The 16,631-nt window shown below is 45.5% G+C and overlaps 1 protein-coding gene across 1 annotated transcript; it reads left to right on the forward strand.

The window, feature by feature from the left end:
* The first annotated feature begins 11,935 nt into the window (after positions 1 to 11,935).
* Positions 11,936 to 13,395, forward strand: LOC132896573 (tubulin alpha-1A chain-like). The gene is made up of 3 exons (XM_060937508.1): positions 11,936 to 12,071; positions 12,187 to 12,335; positions 12,415 to 13,395. Exons 1-3 carry the CDS (start codon positions 11,951 to 11,953, stop codon positions 13,393 to 13,395), a joined length of 1,251 nt encoding a protein of 416 aa, XP_060793491.1. The 5' UTR covers positions 11,936 to 11,950.
* Positions 13,396 to 16,631: the final 3,236 nt, after the last annotated feature.

Genomic DNA, 16,631 nt, shown 5'->3' on the forward strand with positions numbered 1-16,631 from the left:
CTTCCGAACACCCCATAATGCACAAAATATCCGTAGTTAGAACATTACATGAACGCACAGCAATAATTACAGATCCACAGGACAAAGAACAGGAGGAACAACATATACAACACGCACTGAAGGCATGTCAATATCCACAATGGGCAATATCCAAAGGGGCGGAACAGGTTAAGAACAACAAAACACAGAAGAAAGAGAAAAAACAAACTAACAAACAAGAACACAGGGGAGTAGTTACATTACCATACATCAGGGGAATAACTGAACGCATTCAAAGAGTAATGAGGAAACACAATGTTAACACACCTGTCAAACCACACACAACACTCCGTCAGATCCTGGTGCATCCCAAAGACAGAATACATCCGGACAACAGATGCAACACCATATATGAGATTCCATGTAAATTATGCAATAAAACTTATATTGGGGAGACAGGAAGGAGTTTCAACACAAGAAAACATGAACATAAGAAAGAGTGCGAAAAGGAGACAGCTACAAGACAAACCCGAACAATAAAAGAAAAGGCACAACAGGAAAATTATAAGTCAGCTATAACAGATCACTGTAAAAGGGAAAACCACATTATGGACTGGGGGAATGCCAGAGTCATCCGCACAGAAGATAACAAACATCAGCGCTGGATCAGGGAGGCCATAGAGATCCGTAAGCGAAGCCCGAGGACCATCAACCGGGATGAGGGAGCATACATGCTCTCCCATACCTGGAGTCACATCTTGCAGGGGACGAACAGACAGTATAAGGCGTGACCGACCTGTCAAACCAGACAGGAAGGCCACGCCTTCAGAAACAGCAGCTGATAAAAGATGCGTCACCAATTAACATCCGGTGACACTCTGAGGAAGACGGAAGTTGTACGTCGAAACATGTCAGGTAAACAAACCCAAAAATTAGATGTCTGATAAAAAAGGAAAGAAAAAAAAAAACTAGCAATTTCTTTAGTCTAGTCCATTTATGTCAAATGGCGAACCGAATTGTATACACTCACCAGACATCTTAATCAGAACACGTGTATGTGCATGCACAGTGCGCGATCATTACACTTCAATTCTTACAGCACAATGACATAGTGGCTAATGCCTGTATATGAGGCAGTAGCCACAGCAAAAATGATTTTGGCCTTTTTGGTGACCTTGACTGGATGACCCTCAAAATTTTGGAGGTTCTATTTGAGACCAATTCCCATCTATCCTGAAAGTTTCCTGAAGATGGATCCAGCCATTTTTCCATAATATAATTTCCAAAAAAGCAAAGAAATCCGACAGAAAACAATACCTCGCCCCCTGGTGGACTCTGTCTCGGGCGAGGTAAATATACTACACCAGAGCCGGTCAAACATGGTCACTCAGTAATCCCAATAAACATTAATGTTACCCACAGGAGGAGAGTTCGCAGGCTACTTACCTTAGCTTCCCTTCAATCCAGTCAGCGGTAGGTAACGTTAGTTATCAAGTCATGAGCGAGCCAACAACACGGTTGCTCAGTGGCTAGTCAGGCAACTGTGAGTGGAGCCAACCAACACACGGACAATCAAACATAATATTCTCACATAAGGGAGAAATGCTATCAGTCAGTGGAGCATCAATCAACTTAAAATTCTCAGGGTAAAGCCAAATGTAAACAATAACATCAGTGAGTGGAGCCAGTAAAACACAGACACTCAACTAAAAATTGTCAGGTAACCTGAAGGTGGCCTAAGTCAGACTAAACAAATCAATGAGTGGTGTTGATTATATTAGTGAGTGGAGCCAGTAACACACAGACACTCAAAAATTCTCAATGAGCAATGAGTGGTCCCGATGCTAGGACACTCACAATTGTTAATAGAGATAATGAACAAGTGGAGCTGATCAACACACAGGCACTCAACTCAATACTCACCAAACTAAGAAGGAGAATCCAAATCCAGAAGGATAAATCTAATTATTCTGAGACAGCCTGTGAGGGCAAATCTGCTACTCCAGAGGGCTGCACTTGTCTCAGAATGGTAATTCAATAAATTCTCAAGACCAAGGCGAGAATGAGAAAGAAAACGTCATGACCCACTGTAACAAGTGTTCTAGGTGGGTGGAGCACAGAAGCATGGCAGGCCAGAACTGAGTTCTCAAAAGACTCTTTTATTAGCTTTTCAGCTTTAAACTATACACACATGCATGCACACAAGTATCCAGGTTGGGGAGAAGCTCCCTTCCTCCACACTCCCTCTCCTCTTATAGGGTGCGGTCACTGGGGAAGACACACAAACACAGTTTAATTCCCATCAGGTGCAGTGATTCCACCACTTACCTTCCCTGACTCCGCCCTCCATTCACAGACCGATGCTTGACCATGCCCCCGCTGCCACATACCCCCACCACATGACTCAGGCCGGGCAGCCATCTGGCCTGCAGCCGACCCCCGACGAGAAAGGAAGTCTGCCACAACCATCTGCGCCCCCAGCCTGTGGACCACCTCGAACTTAAACGGCTGGAGTGCCAGATACCAACGGGTGATCCACGCGTTGGCATCCTTCATGCGGTGGAGCCACTGCAGGGGCGCGTGGTCCGACCAGAGGGTGAAAGGGCACCCCAGCAGATAGTAGCGGAGGGCAAGGACCGCCCACTTGATGGTGAGGCATTCCTTCTCTATGGTGCTGTACCTGCCCTAGCGCACTGACAGCTTGCAGCTGATGTACAGCACTGGACGGTCCTCCCCCTCCACCTCCTGGGACAGAACAGCCCCCAGCCCTCTGTCCGATGCGTCCATTTGTAAAACAAAGGGGAGAGAAAAGTCAGGGGAGTGTAACAGTGGCCCCACACACACTGCAGCCTTTACCTTAGAAAAAGCCCGCTGGCATTGCTCCGTCCACTGGACGGGATCTGGTGCCCCCTTTTTAGTGAGATCAGTCAGCGGGCTGGTGACGTCTGAATAATTAGGTATAAACCTATGATAGTAGCCAGCCAGCCCCAGGAACTGCCTCACCCCCTTTTTGGTCTTGGGCCTCGGGCAGGCCGCAATCGCTGCTGTCTTATTGATTTGGGGACCCACCTGCCCATTGCCCAAGTGGAAGCCCAGGTACCGTACTTCCAATCGCACACTTCTTCAGGTTGGCTGTGAGCCCCGCTCGCCTCAGCGACCCCAGGACGGCCCTCAGGCGTTCCAGGTGCCGCGGCCAGTCATTATTATAAATAATAATGTCATCTAGGTATGCGGCCACATAGGTGGCGTGGGGGCGGAGGACCCCATCCATAAGCTGCTGGAATGTAGTGGGCGCTCCAAACAGCCCAAAAGGAAGTGTGACGAACTGGTGTAAGCCAAACAGTGTGGAAAAGGCCGTTTTCTCACGGGACAGTGGAGTCAAGGGGATCTGCCAATATCCCTTTGTCAAATCCAGTGTCGAATAAAAACGAGCCGTGCCTAGTCGATCGAGCAACTTGTCAATACGAGGCATTGGGTATGCATCAAATTTAGACACCGTGTTGACTTTTCTATAGTCCACACAGAACCGGACTGACCCGTCGGCCTTGGGACCCAAGACTGGACTGATCCAGTCACTGTGGGACTCCTCGACGATGCCCATTTCGAGCATGGCCTCGAGTTCTTCCCGAACCACCTTTTTCTTGTGTTTGGGCAGTCTGTAAGGGTGGCTGCACACTACCACCCCTGGGGGCATCTCAGTGTGGTGTTCTAAGAGGTGGGTGTGGCTGGGCAGGGGCGAGAACATGTCAGAAATTTCTGTTTGCAACCGGGCGACCTCCGCGAGCTGGGTTGGGGAGAGGTGGGCTCCACAGGGGACTGGAGCGGTGTGTGATGCCGATTTTCCCTTTTGAACCTCTGGCCCCAACTCCACCTTCTCTGGAACCACTGACACCAGCGCCACGGGGACCTCCTTGCTCCAACGTTTTAACAGATTGCGGTGGTATACCTGTAACGCCCCACCCCTGTCTGTTCGCCTCACCTCATAGTTGACGTCCCCAACTTGCCGTGTGACCTCAAAGGGTCCTTGCCACTTGGCAATTAATTTAGAGCTCGATGTGGGCAATAACACAAGTACTTTGTCTCCCGGCGGACTTGACGTTTTTGAGCCTGCTGCAAATTCTCCAGGGTTAGGTGTGTGAGTGTGTGGAGTTTTGCGCGCAGGTCAATAATGTATTGAATTTCATTTTTGCTCGGGGAAGGTCCCTCCTCCCAATTTTCCCACAGCACATCTAGGATGCCACGCAGCTTACGCCCATATAATAATTCGAACGGGGAGAACCCCTTGGAGGCTTGTGGGACCTCTCACACTGCGAAAAGCAGGGGCTCGAGCCATTTATCCCAGTTACGTGTGTCCTCGCTTACAAACTTTTTAATTATGTTTTAGAGGGTGCAATTAAACTGTTCGACTAAGCCGTTCGTTTGTGGGTGATAAACGCTGGTGCGGATTGGCTTGATTCCCAATAACCCATACAGTTCGCACACTGTGCATGACATAAACATAGTGCCTTGATCAGTCAGAATCTCTTTGGGGATTCCGACTCAGGAGATGACGTGGAAGAGTGCTTCCGCAATACTACGTGCTGAGATATTGCGAAGAGGCACTGCTTCCGGATATCGCGTTGCATAGTCCACCAGAACTAAAATAAAGTGATACCCTCGTGTTGACCGATCTAATGGCCCAACGAGATCCATCCCAATTCTTTCGAACAGGGTCTCAATTAATGGTAGAGGGCACAAAGGCGCTTTTGGGATGGCTGCTGGATTTACTAACTGGCATTCGCGGCATGCCGTACACCACCTACGGACATCGCCACGAATCCCTGGCCAATAGAACCGGGCCATTATTCAGACTAGTGTCTTATCCTGCCCCAAGTGTCCAGCCATGGGATTAAAGTGAGCCGCCTGGAATACCAATTCCCGGTGGCTCTTTGGGATCAAAAGTTGGGTTACTTGTTCCTTAGTCTGAGTGTCCTGTGTCACTCGGTATAACCTATCCTTAATAATGGAAAAATAGGGGAAGGACAGGGTGGCGTTTGGCTGGAGTGTTTGACTATTGATGACTCTCACTTGGTCAAACGCATGCCGCAGAGACTCGTCTCGTGATTGCTCTAATGGAAAATCCGCAAGGGATTCCCCGAGAGAGGGAGTAGGAGCCTGCTGCTCCTCACTCTGATGCGGTAATGACGTAGAAGGCTCTGTGACAGCTGCTCCCGCTAATGCCACACCAGGACCTCCCCCTGCTGAACTATGGCAGGACCCACTCTTCACCAAGTGCGTCATTAAATCCCGAAATCCCCGCCAATCATTCCCCAAAATTATAGAGTGGGTAAGGCAAGGATTAACCACTGCCTGTACTCTAAATTTCTCCCCTCGAAACAGAATGTGGACTGACACTAAAGGGTAGTTGTGAAGATCCCCGTGCACACACAACACCTTCACCAACTGTGCTCTTCCCAATGCCTCGTCTTGCACCAGGCTTTGGTGGATTGAGGTCTGATTACAGCCGGAGTCCACCAAAGCCTGATACGTATCCCCTTGGATACTCACCGGTATGCGATACGCTCTGGCCCGATCGAGGGCGGTTCCTGGCGCGTCAGGGATCTGGACCACCGTGCCCACCTCCATCGCCGAGCACTGATGCTGGAGGTGCCCCGGCTCCCTGCAGCACCAGCACACCGGCCCAGGCTCTCTCTCTGCACCAGTGTTCTGGATATCACTCACCTGAGGGGGGGAAGACACAGACACGGAAGTAGGAAATGGTAGGACACTGCAGGTGCGGCGGGCCAGCTGGGGTGGAGCCGGCCCCCGCCTCCGTGGTGGGGGAATGGGGCGAGGGTGAGGAACAGAAGGGGAGAGAGAGAGTGGAGGGGAGAGGGGGAGACACACTGTCCTGCCATTGGAACGGCCACCATATGGTCCTCTGCCAGCTCAATGGCCTGATCCAGCAACGCCGGGCGATGGCACTGGACCCACTCCGCGGTTCCTTCCGGAAGTCGAGTGACGAACTGCTCCAGCACCACCAGATCGATGATTTCCTCTGCGTCGCGGTTGTCGGCCCTCAGCCACTGGCAGCAGGCGTCCCAGAGTTGCTGGCCAAACGCAAACAGCCAGCCGACCTCCTCCAGGCGCAGCGCGCGGAAGCGCTGCTGCTGCTTCTCCGGAGTGCGACCCACGGTCTGGAGGATGGCCCTGCGGAGATCTGCGTAGACCAGCCGGCTGTCGGTGGGGAGCTGTAGCGCAGCCAGCTGCGCCTCGCCCGTGAGCAGGGGGAGGAGGCACGCCGCGAGCTGTTCCACCGACCAACCCCACGCCTCTGCTGCCTGCTCAAAAAGAGCGACGAAGGCCTTGGGGTCATCGTGCAGGCCCATCTTCGTAAGGCTGAGGTGGGGAGGGCCCATGGCAGTGGAGGTGGTGGACCCCGCCGACGCGAGTAGGTGCCGGAATGCCTGGCGATCTTCCTGCTGCGCCAACACCAGGGCCTTGAACCTTTGCTCCTGTTCTTTCTGGAGGGCGACCAGCGCCTGGTGCTGGCTCTGTTGGGCCGTGGCAAGGGCATGGATCAAGTCCTTGAAGGGGGAGGACTCCATGGAGCTGTTCTCTCCTGCGCTCCATCCCAGGTTTCAGCACCACTGTAACAAGTGTTCTAGGTGGGTGGAGCGCAGAAGCACGGCAGGCCAGAACTGAGTTCTCAAAAGACTCTTTTATTAGCTTTTCAGCTTTAAACTATACACACACGCACGCACACAAGTATCCAGGTTGGGGAGAAGCTCCCTTCCTCCGCTCTCCCTCTCCTCTTATAGGGCGCAGTCACTGGGGAAGACACACAAACACAGGTTAATTCCCGTCAGGTGCAGTGATTCCGCCACTTACTTTCCCTGACTCCGCCCTCCACTCACAGACAGACGCTTGACCATGCCCCTGCTGCCACACCCACATGTCAGTATTTATACCATATCTCGTGGTGTCATGGTCACATGATGACAGAAGTTTATGCACGTTTCTCGACCAATGCATGAGCACATGAGGATTTCCATTAGTCTATCAACTGCCTCTGCCAATCTGTAAGGACTGAAATAGAACCTCACGCCATGAGGCCAGCTTTTTCCCCCATTGCAGCTGGCCTCATCAATAAGGTCATAGACCCCCACTGACTAAATTCTAAACTCACACTTTCATTCTGTAAAATAAATGCACTTCCACTCTGAACTGCAATTTTTACACATTTCATGGTCATGTCATGCATCTTCATTCTGTGAACTTTTATTGCACATTCTGGCACATACTGTCCAGCTTGTTTATTTATTTAATCCATTGCACATATTCTCTTCATCTCGCATATTCATGTCATGACCCTTCTTCATCTTCTCCCTGTGACCTATTTTTGCACATTCCGGGAGACACTGTACAGTTCGGACTTCAAAACAACCCATCCACATACTCCTGAAATATGTGCATACATGTCAACCTTTGGTCAATCAAACCTGTATAACCAACCTCCAAAATCCGTATTTCCCTTATAAAATCCGTATAAGATGCAAATTAAAATAATTTACCTAAAATTTGAATGATAATTAACAATGATATATCCCAGTTACTTTTTATTCAATATTAATAACAATAAACCTTCAGAATGAATACAAAGCTCCAATGTTTGACAAAAACACAAAGTGTTATCAGCGTAGTTACGAAGGAAATACTTCGTTGTTTGGAGACAGGTTTCACCGAGCGGCTATTATGCACGAGACTTCATATTAGCCACAAAGTCAGAAAAATCTGCTCGTAAAATTACGTTATAATGGCCAAACACAATGAAAAGTATTTTTCCAGTCTCACCTGTGAAAGGTAATCCCATGTGATCTCGTTTGGACGGTAAACCTGTTGGTACAGTTAAACGCAGCACATGAATGAGGCATCTTTATTCTCGGCTACTGTAGCTATACCAGAGACGGCTGAAGAATCTCCACTTTGCCCCATCCAATATGGCGGCGAGGATGACGTATGATTCTACGCAGAAGGCGGCGTCTATGTTTATATGTCTATGACTTCACGGTTGGTGGGATTCTCGCAATGCGGTGTGCACGTGATCAAAAGTGGAACGAAGTCTCGCTACCACAAGATAACGCGCGATTTAATAAGACTCTTTACTGGCTGTCTGTGGTGCACAGTACGTTTGTAAATGTTATGCGTTCTTTTATCATCGTGGGAATTGATTATAGCTCTAAATAAATATTGAAGGTTTTTTTAAAGAATCCGTATAACTTTATTTATACGCCCGTATACTACGTTTATTGAATCAAATCCGTATAAAATACGGACATTCCGTATAGGTTGACATGTATGTATGTGTATTTTTCAAATTTGTATATTTTAGATTCTTTTTATTTTTATTCTGTTTATATCACTACTTTTGCCTATTTTAAAATTCTTTTATCTTAACTGTTCAAGCACCAACCACCAAAGCAAGTTCCTTGTATGTGAGAATGTACTTAGCAATAAACTTGATTCTGATAATTTGAATAATAATCACTGATATGGTGAAGATTTCTGTGAGGATATATTTATTTAACATTTATAAAACAAATCTCCAATGTCAGCTTTATAACAGTCAGTAAATTTTTCATCATGAGAGTCTTTAGGACTGGTAATTTTGACCCCTGTGGTTTCTCAATAACGGGACAAGCTGCATTTTTTGTCTTATTGACTTAAAAAAAGGGGCAGCATGGTGGTGTAGTGGTTAGTGCTGTCGCCTCACAGCAAGAAGGTCTGGGTTTGAGCCCCGTGGCCGGCGAGGGCCTTTCTGTGTGGTGTTTGCATGTTGTCCACGTGGGTTTCCTCCGGGTGCTCCGGTTTCCCCCACAGTCCAAAGACATGCAGGTTAGGCTAACTGGTGACTCTAAATTGACCGTAGGTGTGAATGTGAGTGTGAATGGTTGTCTGTGTCTCTATGTCAGCCCTGTGATGACCTGGTGACTTGTCCAGGGTGTACCCCGCCTTTCGCCCGTAGTCAGCTGGGATAGGCTCCAGCTTGCCTGCGACCCTGTAGAACAGGATAAAGCGGCTAGAGATAATGAGATGAGATGAGACTTAAAAAAAGGGAGACTATCGTGTAACTTGTCTTGATGATGCTCCAGAACATTAAATGTAACTCTAAATGGCTAAAAAGCACATTGTGTTTGTTAATACATTAAAAAATTATTGTTGACAAATTGCTGTGATTTAAGAGGAATAAAACACTTCAGGGTGTGCTGTTATAGAAAAATCATCCACTTCAATGTGGTAACAGATCACATCGCCACGGCATTGATTAATTTTCTAACAGCATGCCTTGAAGAGAATATCTGCATTACATTCAGGAAGAGAGAGACAAACTTTTGGATTGATAGTTAATTTTTTTTCATTAGTCATATTTTAAAACATGTTGTTTACTTGTGATAAGAAAGGAACATTTGTGAACACAAACTTCTTGTTTTTATTCTATTTACATCACTACTTTTGTCTATTTTTAAATTCTTTTATCTTAACTTTTCAATCACCAACTACCAATACAAATTCCTTTTACGTGAGAACAGACTTGGCAATAAACTCGATTCTGATTCTGATTCTGAAAGCTAACAATGACTTAGGACTTCACATTGCAACTTAAAACAGCTCTGATTGGCTGGTTGAGTTCTGACCTAACGTCATAAATGGTACGCTCCGCCCCTTAGTGTCCAGTTCGGATTGGCTTGTACACTGAGCAAGAATATTGCAAACTTTCAGCGTTTTTAACTCTCTGTTTCGTCCAATTTTTTCAGAAAAATGGTGAGTACTGTCATTTTTCAGTTGTCTGTGAAGAAACTCATTATGTTTATTTTGTTGTCTGTCCATATTGTATATTTTTAACATGTATTTAATAGACCATTCCTTGACAACCGTCATCAAGGACGAACTCAGAGGACAAATGGTTGCGGTTTAATAGCTTTAATGTCAGAAATGGCAAGTAAAGACTGAGAACTTGCAGCTGGACACAGCAGTTATGATACTGGACAAACAACTACCAAGAGCCCTTTGGCTGGTGGGTAAGGTTGTTCACCTCATTCCTGGATCAGATGGAACCGTATACACTGCCAAGACCCAGGTTAAGGAAAAAATATATGTCAGGCCAGTGGCACATCTTGTCCGCCTCCCCAGCATCCCTGACATGGATGAAAAAGAGGACAGTTAATATGTTGGACTAATAATATGCATTTTCTGATTGGCAAATTTGTGGGACAAATTTAGGGGCAGCTATTGAAAACAAAGAGATCAGTACCCTAGAGGGATAATTTGGATTGGTATCCAGTGAAGGATGGCTACAAGAAGCGGAAGCAGAAGCAGAAGCAGGGAGGGAAGATATAATTGAGTGATGCATACATATTCATTAAATAAAAAATTGGAACCCACCGACAGAAGAAGGTTCAGAACTGGAAAGGAAATTAAAGATTGCAAACAAACTTCTACTCTCCTTCATCCTTGACCGAATGTCCATGGTGGCTGTAATTCTACATTAAAGAACTTCGCGAGTACAAACCTTTCAAATAGCCTTAAAGCATTTAACTTGGAAATATGGTAAATTTCTGTGCAGTTTACAGGTGATCAACTCATTCTAATAATAGGGATAAACAAACTTTTTACTGCTTACCTTCAGTTCCTGCTGAAAGATATTTAAGAAAAATGGCAAGAAACATGGTTACATCACATACGTAGAGAAACCCTCTTGAGTGATCCATCCATGCATTATCTGTAGCCAATTATCCTGTATAGGGTCACAGGCAAGCTGGAGCCTATCCCAGCTGACTGTGGGCAAGAGGCGGGGTACACCCTGGATGAGTCATCACTGACACATAGAGACAAACAGCCATTCACACTCACGATCAATTTAAAGCCACCAATTAACCTGCATGTCTTTGGACTGTGGGGGAAACTGGAGCACCCGGAGGAAACATGCAAACTCCACACAGAAAGGCCCTCGTCAGCTGCTGGGCTTGAACCCAGGACCTTCTTGCTGTGAGGTGACAATGCTAACCACTACACCACCGTGCTGCCCTGTCTTGAGTAATGTTTACTCAAAAAATGTTAACCTTATGAGTCTGCAGCTACCATTTAATATCAGGTAAATTAATAATTAGGGTTTTTACATAGTATTCACATATTGTGGAAATTCGTGAATGAGAAGTCAATTTTGGGGGGAAAAAAATGGTCTAAACGGAGTTTGTGTTTCTCAATATGGCTGCCAACAGTACTTAAACTGTAAAAATACTAATCTTATGTCTGGCATGGATATACATTTCCAATTTCTGATGCATTTGAAAGCTGCTGATGTCCTGCAGAAATATAAAACTGTTTTTCCTTTGAAGCTGGCTGTAGTGATTGAACTCATTAGTGTGAAATATTGTGGAAGGACAATTGTACCAGTCTTTTTTGGTCTATTTGACAACGTATTTATCTTGGTTATCCTTTTAAAATGTATAAATTTACATTAAAGGCTCCTTTTTAGCTCCATTACCTTTTAGCATTGTGTGTGTGTGTGTGTGTGTGTGAGAGAGCGCGTGAGAGAGAGCTCTTTTTCTTGGCATTGCTTGCCAGCCTGTGGTTGATTGGGTGGGGCTCTTTCATGCCTCTTTCTGTTTCCTCATGCCCATGAATAGAGAGCTTTGCTAACTGCAGGCTTTGTTATGCAGCCCTGTAGTTGTCTAGTTGCTTACCTAAGCACTTATTCTCAGCTGTGACCATTCCTTTAGGCCCAACACTACAAATGTTTAACTTGGGAACAAAACAATTCTTATATGCTTTCATGATGTAACATGACTGCACTGTTTTACTAAGCATACATTATGCTTTCCTCCCACAGCGTGAGTGCGTATCGATCCATGTAGGTCAGGCAGGTGTTCAGATTGGAAATGCCTGCTGGGAGCTCTACTGTCTTGAGCATGGCATCCAACCAGATGGCCAGATGCCCAGCGACAAAACCATTGGAGGTGGAGATGATTCCTTCAACACTTTCTTCAGTGAGACTGGAGCTGGAAAGCATGTGCCCAGAGCTGTGTTTGTAGATCTGGAGCCCACGGTCATAGGTCAGATTAAGCTCTTCTGGTGCTGAGAATCTCCCCCCCCCCCCCCTTTTTTAATTCATTAATGTTTAGCTGATTTGACTGTTCAATTTCCTCATGTTTTGGGCTTTTCCTTTAGATGAAGTCCGCACTGGAACATACCGCCAGCTGTTCCACCCTGAGCAGCTCATCACCGGGAAGGAGGATGCTGCCAATAACTATGCTCGTGGTCACTACACTATTGGCAAGGAAATTATTGATCTGGTGTTGGATAGGATTCGCAAACTGGTGAGCATCAGCAAACTGTCTAATGTTAACTTAAATGTATTTGTATTATATTTGTAATTCGTTATGATTGTCTTTATAGGCTGACCAGTGCACAGGTCTCCAGGGATTCCTGGTCTTCCACAGCTTTGGTGGTGGAACTGGTTCTGGTTTCACCTCCCTGTTGATGGAACGCCTGTCTGTTGACTATGGTAAGAAGTCCAAGCTGGAGTTCTCCATCTACCCAGCTCCCCAGGTGGCTACTGCTGTGGTAGAGCCCTACAATGCCATCCTGACCACCCACACCACCCTAGAGCACTCTGACTGTGCCTTCATGGTAGACAATGAGGCCATCTATGACATTTGCCGTAGGAACCTTGATATTGAGCGTCCTACTTACACAAACCTGAATAGGTTGATTGGTCAAATTGTGTCCTCCATAACTGCCTCTCTCCGTTTTGATGGTGCCCTCAATGTTGATCTTACTGAATTCCAGACCAACTTGGTGCCCTATCCCCGTATTCATTTCCCACTGGTTACCTATGCTCCAGTGATCTCTGCAGAGAAGGCTTACCATGAGCAGCTCTCTGTGGCTGAAATCACAAATGCCTGCTTTGAGCCGGCCAATCAGATGGTGAAATGTGACCCACGTCACGGCAAGTACATGGCCTGCTGCATGCTGTACCGTGGTGACGTGGTGCCTAAAGATGTGAATGCTGCTATTGCCACCATCAAGACCAAGCGCACCGTCCAGTTTGTGGACTGGTGTCCCACTGGGTTCAAGGTGGGCATCAACTATCAGCCCCCCACTGTGGTTCCAGGTGGAGACTTGGCCAAGGTGCAGAGGGCTGTGTGCATGCTGAGCAACACCACAGCTATTGCTGAGGCTTGGGCTCGTCTCGATCACAAATTTGATCTGATGTACGCCAAGCGTGCCTTTGTGCACTGGTATGTTGGTGAGGGTATGGAGGAGGGTGAGTTCTCTGAGGCTAGAGAGGACATGGCTGCTCTGGAGAAGGATTATGAGGAAGTTGGTGCTGATTCCATTGAAGGCGAGGGAGAGGAAGAGGGAGAGGAGTACTAGTGTGGGGACAAAAAGTGGAAATTAAAACTGGTAGCCAGGAATATGGTTTCATACCAGAAAGGAGTACTACAGATGCAATATTTGCTTTGAGAATATTGATGGGAAAAATATAGAGAAGGCCAGAAGGAGCTGCATTGTGTGTTTGTGGATTTAGAGAAGGCATATGACAGGGTGCTGAGAGAGCAGTTGTGGTACTGCATGAGGAAATCAGCAGTGGTGGTGAAGTATGTGTGATTAGTGAAGGATATGTATGAGGACAGTGTGATGGCAGTGAGATGTGTAGTGGGAACAAAGGCATTTAAGGTGGATGTTGGATTGCACTAGGGCTCAGACATGAGCCCTTTCTTGTTTACAACTGTAATGGGCAGGTTGACAGACGACATCAGGCAAGAGGCCCCATGGAAAATGATGTTTGCAGGTGATCTTGTGATCTGCCTGACAACAGGGAGAAGTATACAAGACAAGTAAGAGCAGCTCTGTTGTATGGAGACAGTGGTACTGACAAAAAAGACATGAAGCTGAACTGAAAGTAACAGAGCTGAGGATGCTGATATTTTCATTGGGAGTGACAGCACATGTAGGATGGCTTGGAGACAGGCAAGGTTGAGATGGTTTGGATATGTACCAAGGGAAGATCGAGTATAGGTTGTATTCAGTCACGTGACTTGCTTGCAAGTTTACTTCCAGTGAATGAAGTGATGGTCAGACAAACGAATTTGGCAACTGTTATGCAAAGAGCTAGTAAAACCGTCTCCGACTATTTTCCCAGTCTGGAGGCCAATGCACGGCCAAGATACCTTCAGAAAGCTGCTCTTTGCAATGGAATAGATCCTTACACATTAAGAAAGACGGATTTTTTCCTAAGAGTTGGAAAATTATCCACCTGTTGAGTTCCCCAACATCTCAAACTACCGGTACCTGGTGCTGCAGACATCGTTCTACACGGACGAACAGATGAAAACTTGAAAGAGCATGGAGGTGTGCAACTTTTATATGGCTGGGATTAAGATCTGGGGATCAAGACACAAGATAAATCCTGTTTCGTTTATGCCCGGGTAAGTAGGCATTTGGGGGCTTTTTGTATGTGTCTTTGCGATAGTTGCTCGGATGCTATGAGTTTTGGTATGGGGTGAAAACACAGCCGCATGATTCTCAATACTCCCTGTTGTTCTTTTCCAGGTACATCATTCACAAAGATCCACAGAAACACCTTTTAAAGACCTGGGTATTGGTGAAACGGAATGAAGTCATCCCAGCTCACTGTGACTGCATGGCCAGGGAAGCAGTTTAGTGCTGTTAACTCGTGAGCTCTGCTTTTGTGTTTACATGGATCGTCTCAATTATCTTATCTCTCTAGTTCAGTGTAGGAGCCCAATCTACATCATCGTCCTTTCATGAAATGATTACTGCAATCTCGAGAGTTCTTCGACTCAATTCCTTTCAATCGCAGTGCAAGGTTCAAGAGCCACCTTTCTTGTCTTTTTGTAAAATCCTTTGCTCTTTCACCCTTTATCACTTCATGGGGAAGCTGGAAGAAACTTTTTTTTTTTCTTCAGTTTAATGGTTTGTTCCATTCAAATAAAGCAAGTGTAGGGCATTTTAATCACCCTGTGATAGTAACGCTTTCTCTACACTAAGCTTAGCTGACCACCACTCATGTCTTGCATATCAAATGAGATGGATGTGACGTTGGATGCAACCCACCTATATTGGGAAAAGAATGCTGGAGATGGAGTTCCCAGGTAGAAGGAAAAGTACAAAGATGAGATTTATGGATTCCACACCACCACTCTGCTAGCATCGCTGCACTCATCCTTCAGTACTTTCACATGTCATTTGCACTATTTTCTTGCACAAATTGGACCACTTAAATTGTTGCACAAACTATATCACTTGTAAAGTATTACTGTACGTGTTCATACTGCTGCTGCACATACTGCCACTATTGTACATATAAACATCTGTACATATGGGTTAACTACTGCTAATGGTACATACAACCTTACACGAGCAATAACAGTGTGCCCCTGCCTTGATGACCCCTCCCCCCCAATATGTTTGTATGGGAGATCAGCATGCTTTTGTTTGGCCTATAAAGACATTTTAAGTGATTTTAATTTTATATACACACAAGTGTTGATTCAACAATAAATAAAACATTTACAGAATATATTGTTAATTTTGTGTGGTGTTGTGATGTTTTTACTTTAAGCATTCTTTTAGCATTGTGATGCAATGCACCAAACTCACGGGTGCCACCATCTTAGATTTTTTTTTTTTTTTTAGCAATAACTGCCACTGTTTCATGTATTTTGTTGTCACTTCCAGCTTGCTCACCTTTGATTCAATCAGCTTGAAATTCATTATTCCCGCCTACTGGTCATATATCTCATGTCTTGATTTTCCAATAAAATTGGCTGAACACTTTTTGGTGTCTAGTGCCCGTGAAAGATTGGGTCACTGACAAAAAAAAATTGCATCATTCCTAAAAATCGATGATTTTCCTATTTTTTTTTCATGGAGAAAAAATGAGGTTCATCAAAATTTTTTATTACTGATATTTATGAGAATTAAGTTTTACCCTCTTATACACACCACATTCAAGCACTGCCATTGTTATGATGTAATGCTTGGTGTCCACAATTTAAAAGTAAGTATACCCGGTAAATTCTGGCTTTTATGTTTAAGCACATTCAATGCACAAATTTCATTAATGTATTACTTTTAAGCCTTTTTATGAACTGTATGCTTCTATGTGCATATTTGTGATGTATGAGCGGGTTTAATATTAGCCTTTCCAGCCAAAATAGGTTAACTGCTGGATAACTGGTATAGTTCGTTCTGTGCTAACGAATGAAGAAGCCCTTGAAAATCTCCAGAAGTCTGGGATCAGTGCCACTATCTCCTGGCTAAATATGGGTAGTGGATGAAGGGGTGCAGAAAACTCCTGTGTTTCCAGTGCAGTGAAATGAATGAAAAACAAATACTCCCTGGTTTATTTTTTAAAAAGAAGGAAGGTCTAGAGTAATTTTGCAGGATGCCATTCAAATTCCCAGTTCCACAACCAACAAAACGATCCACTCCAGCTCCAAGAGATAGACTTGATCCTGTTGTTCTAATGGATGTTTGTGAATGGTTGCTTTAAAAAAAAAAAAAACCAGAAGTTCTCATAGAGGAGTGTGAGGGGCTATCTGAAGAAATTACCAGACTTCAAGAGAGGTTAGGTCAACTCCAGG

The sequence above is a fragment of the Neoarius graeffei genome, chromosome 13, assembly GCF_027579695.1.
Source record: "Neoarius graeffei isolate fNeoGra1 chromosome 13, fNeoGra1.pri, whole genome shotgun sequence".
NCBI lineage: Eukaryota > Metazoa > Chordata > Actinopteri > Siluriformes > Ariidae > Neoarius > Neoarius graeffei.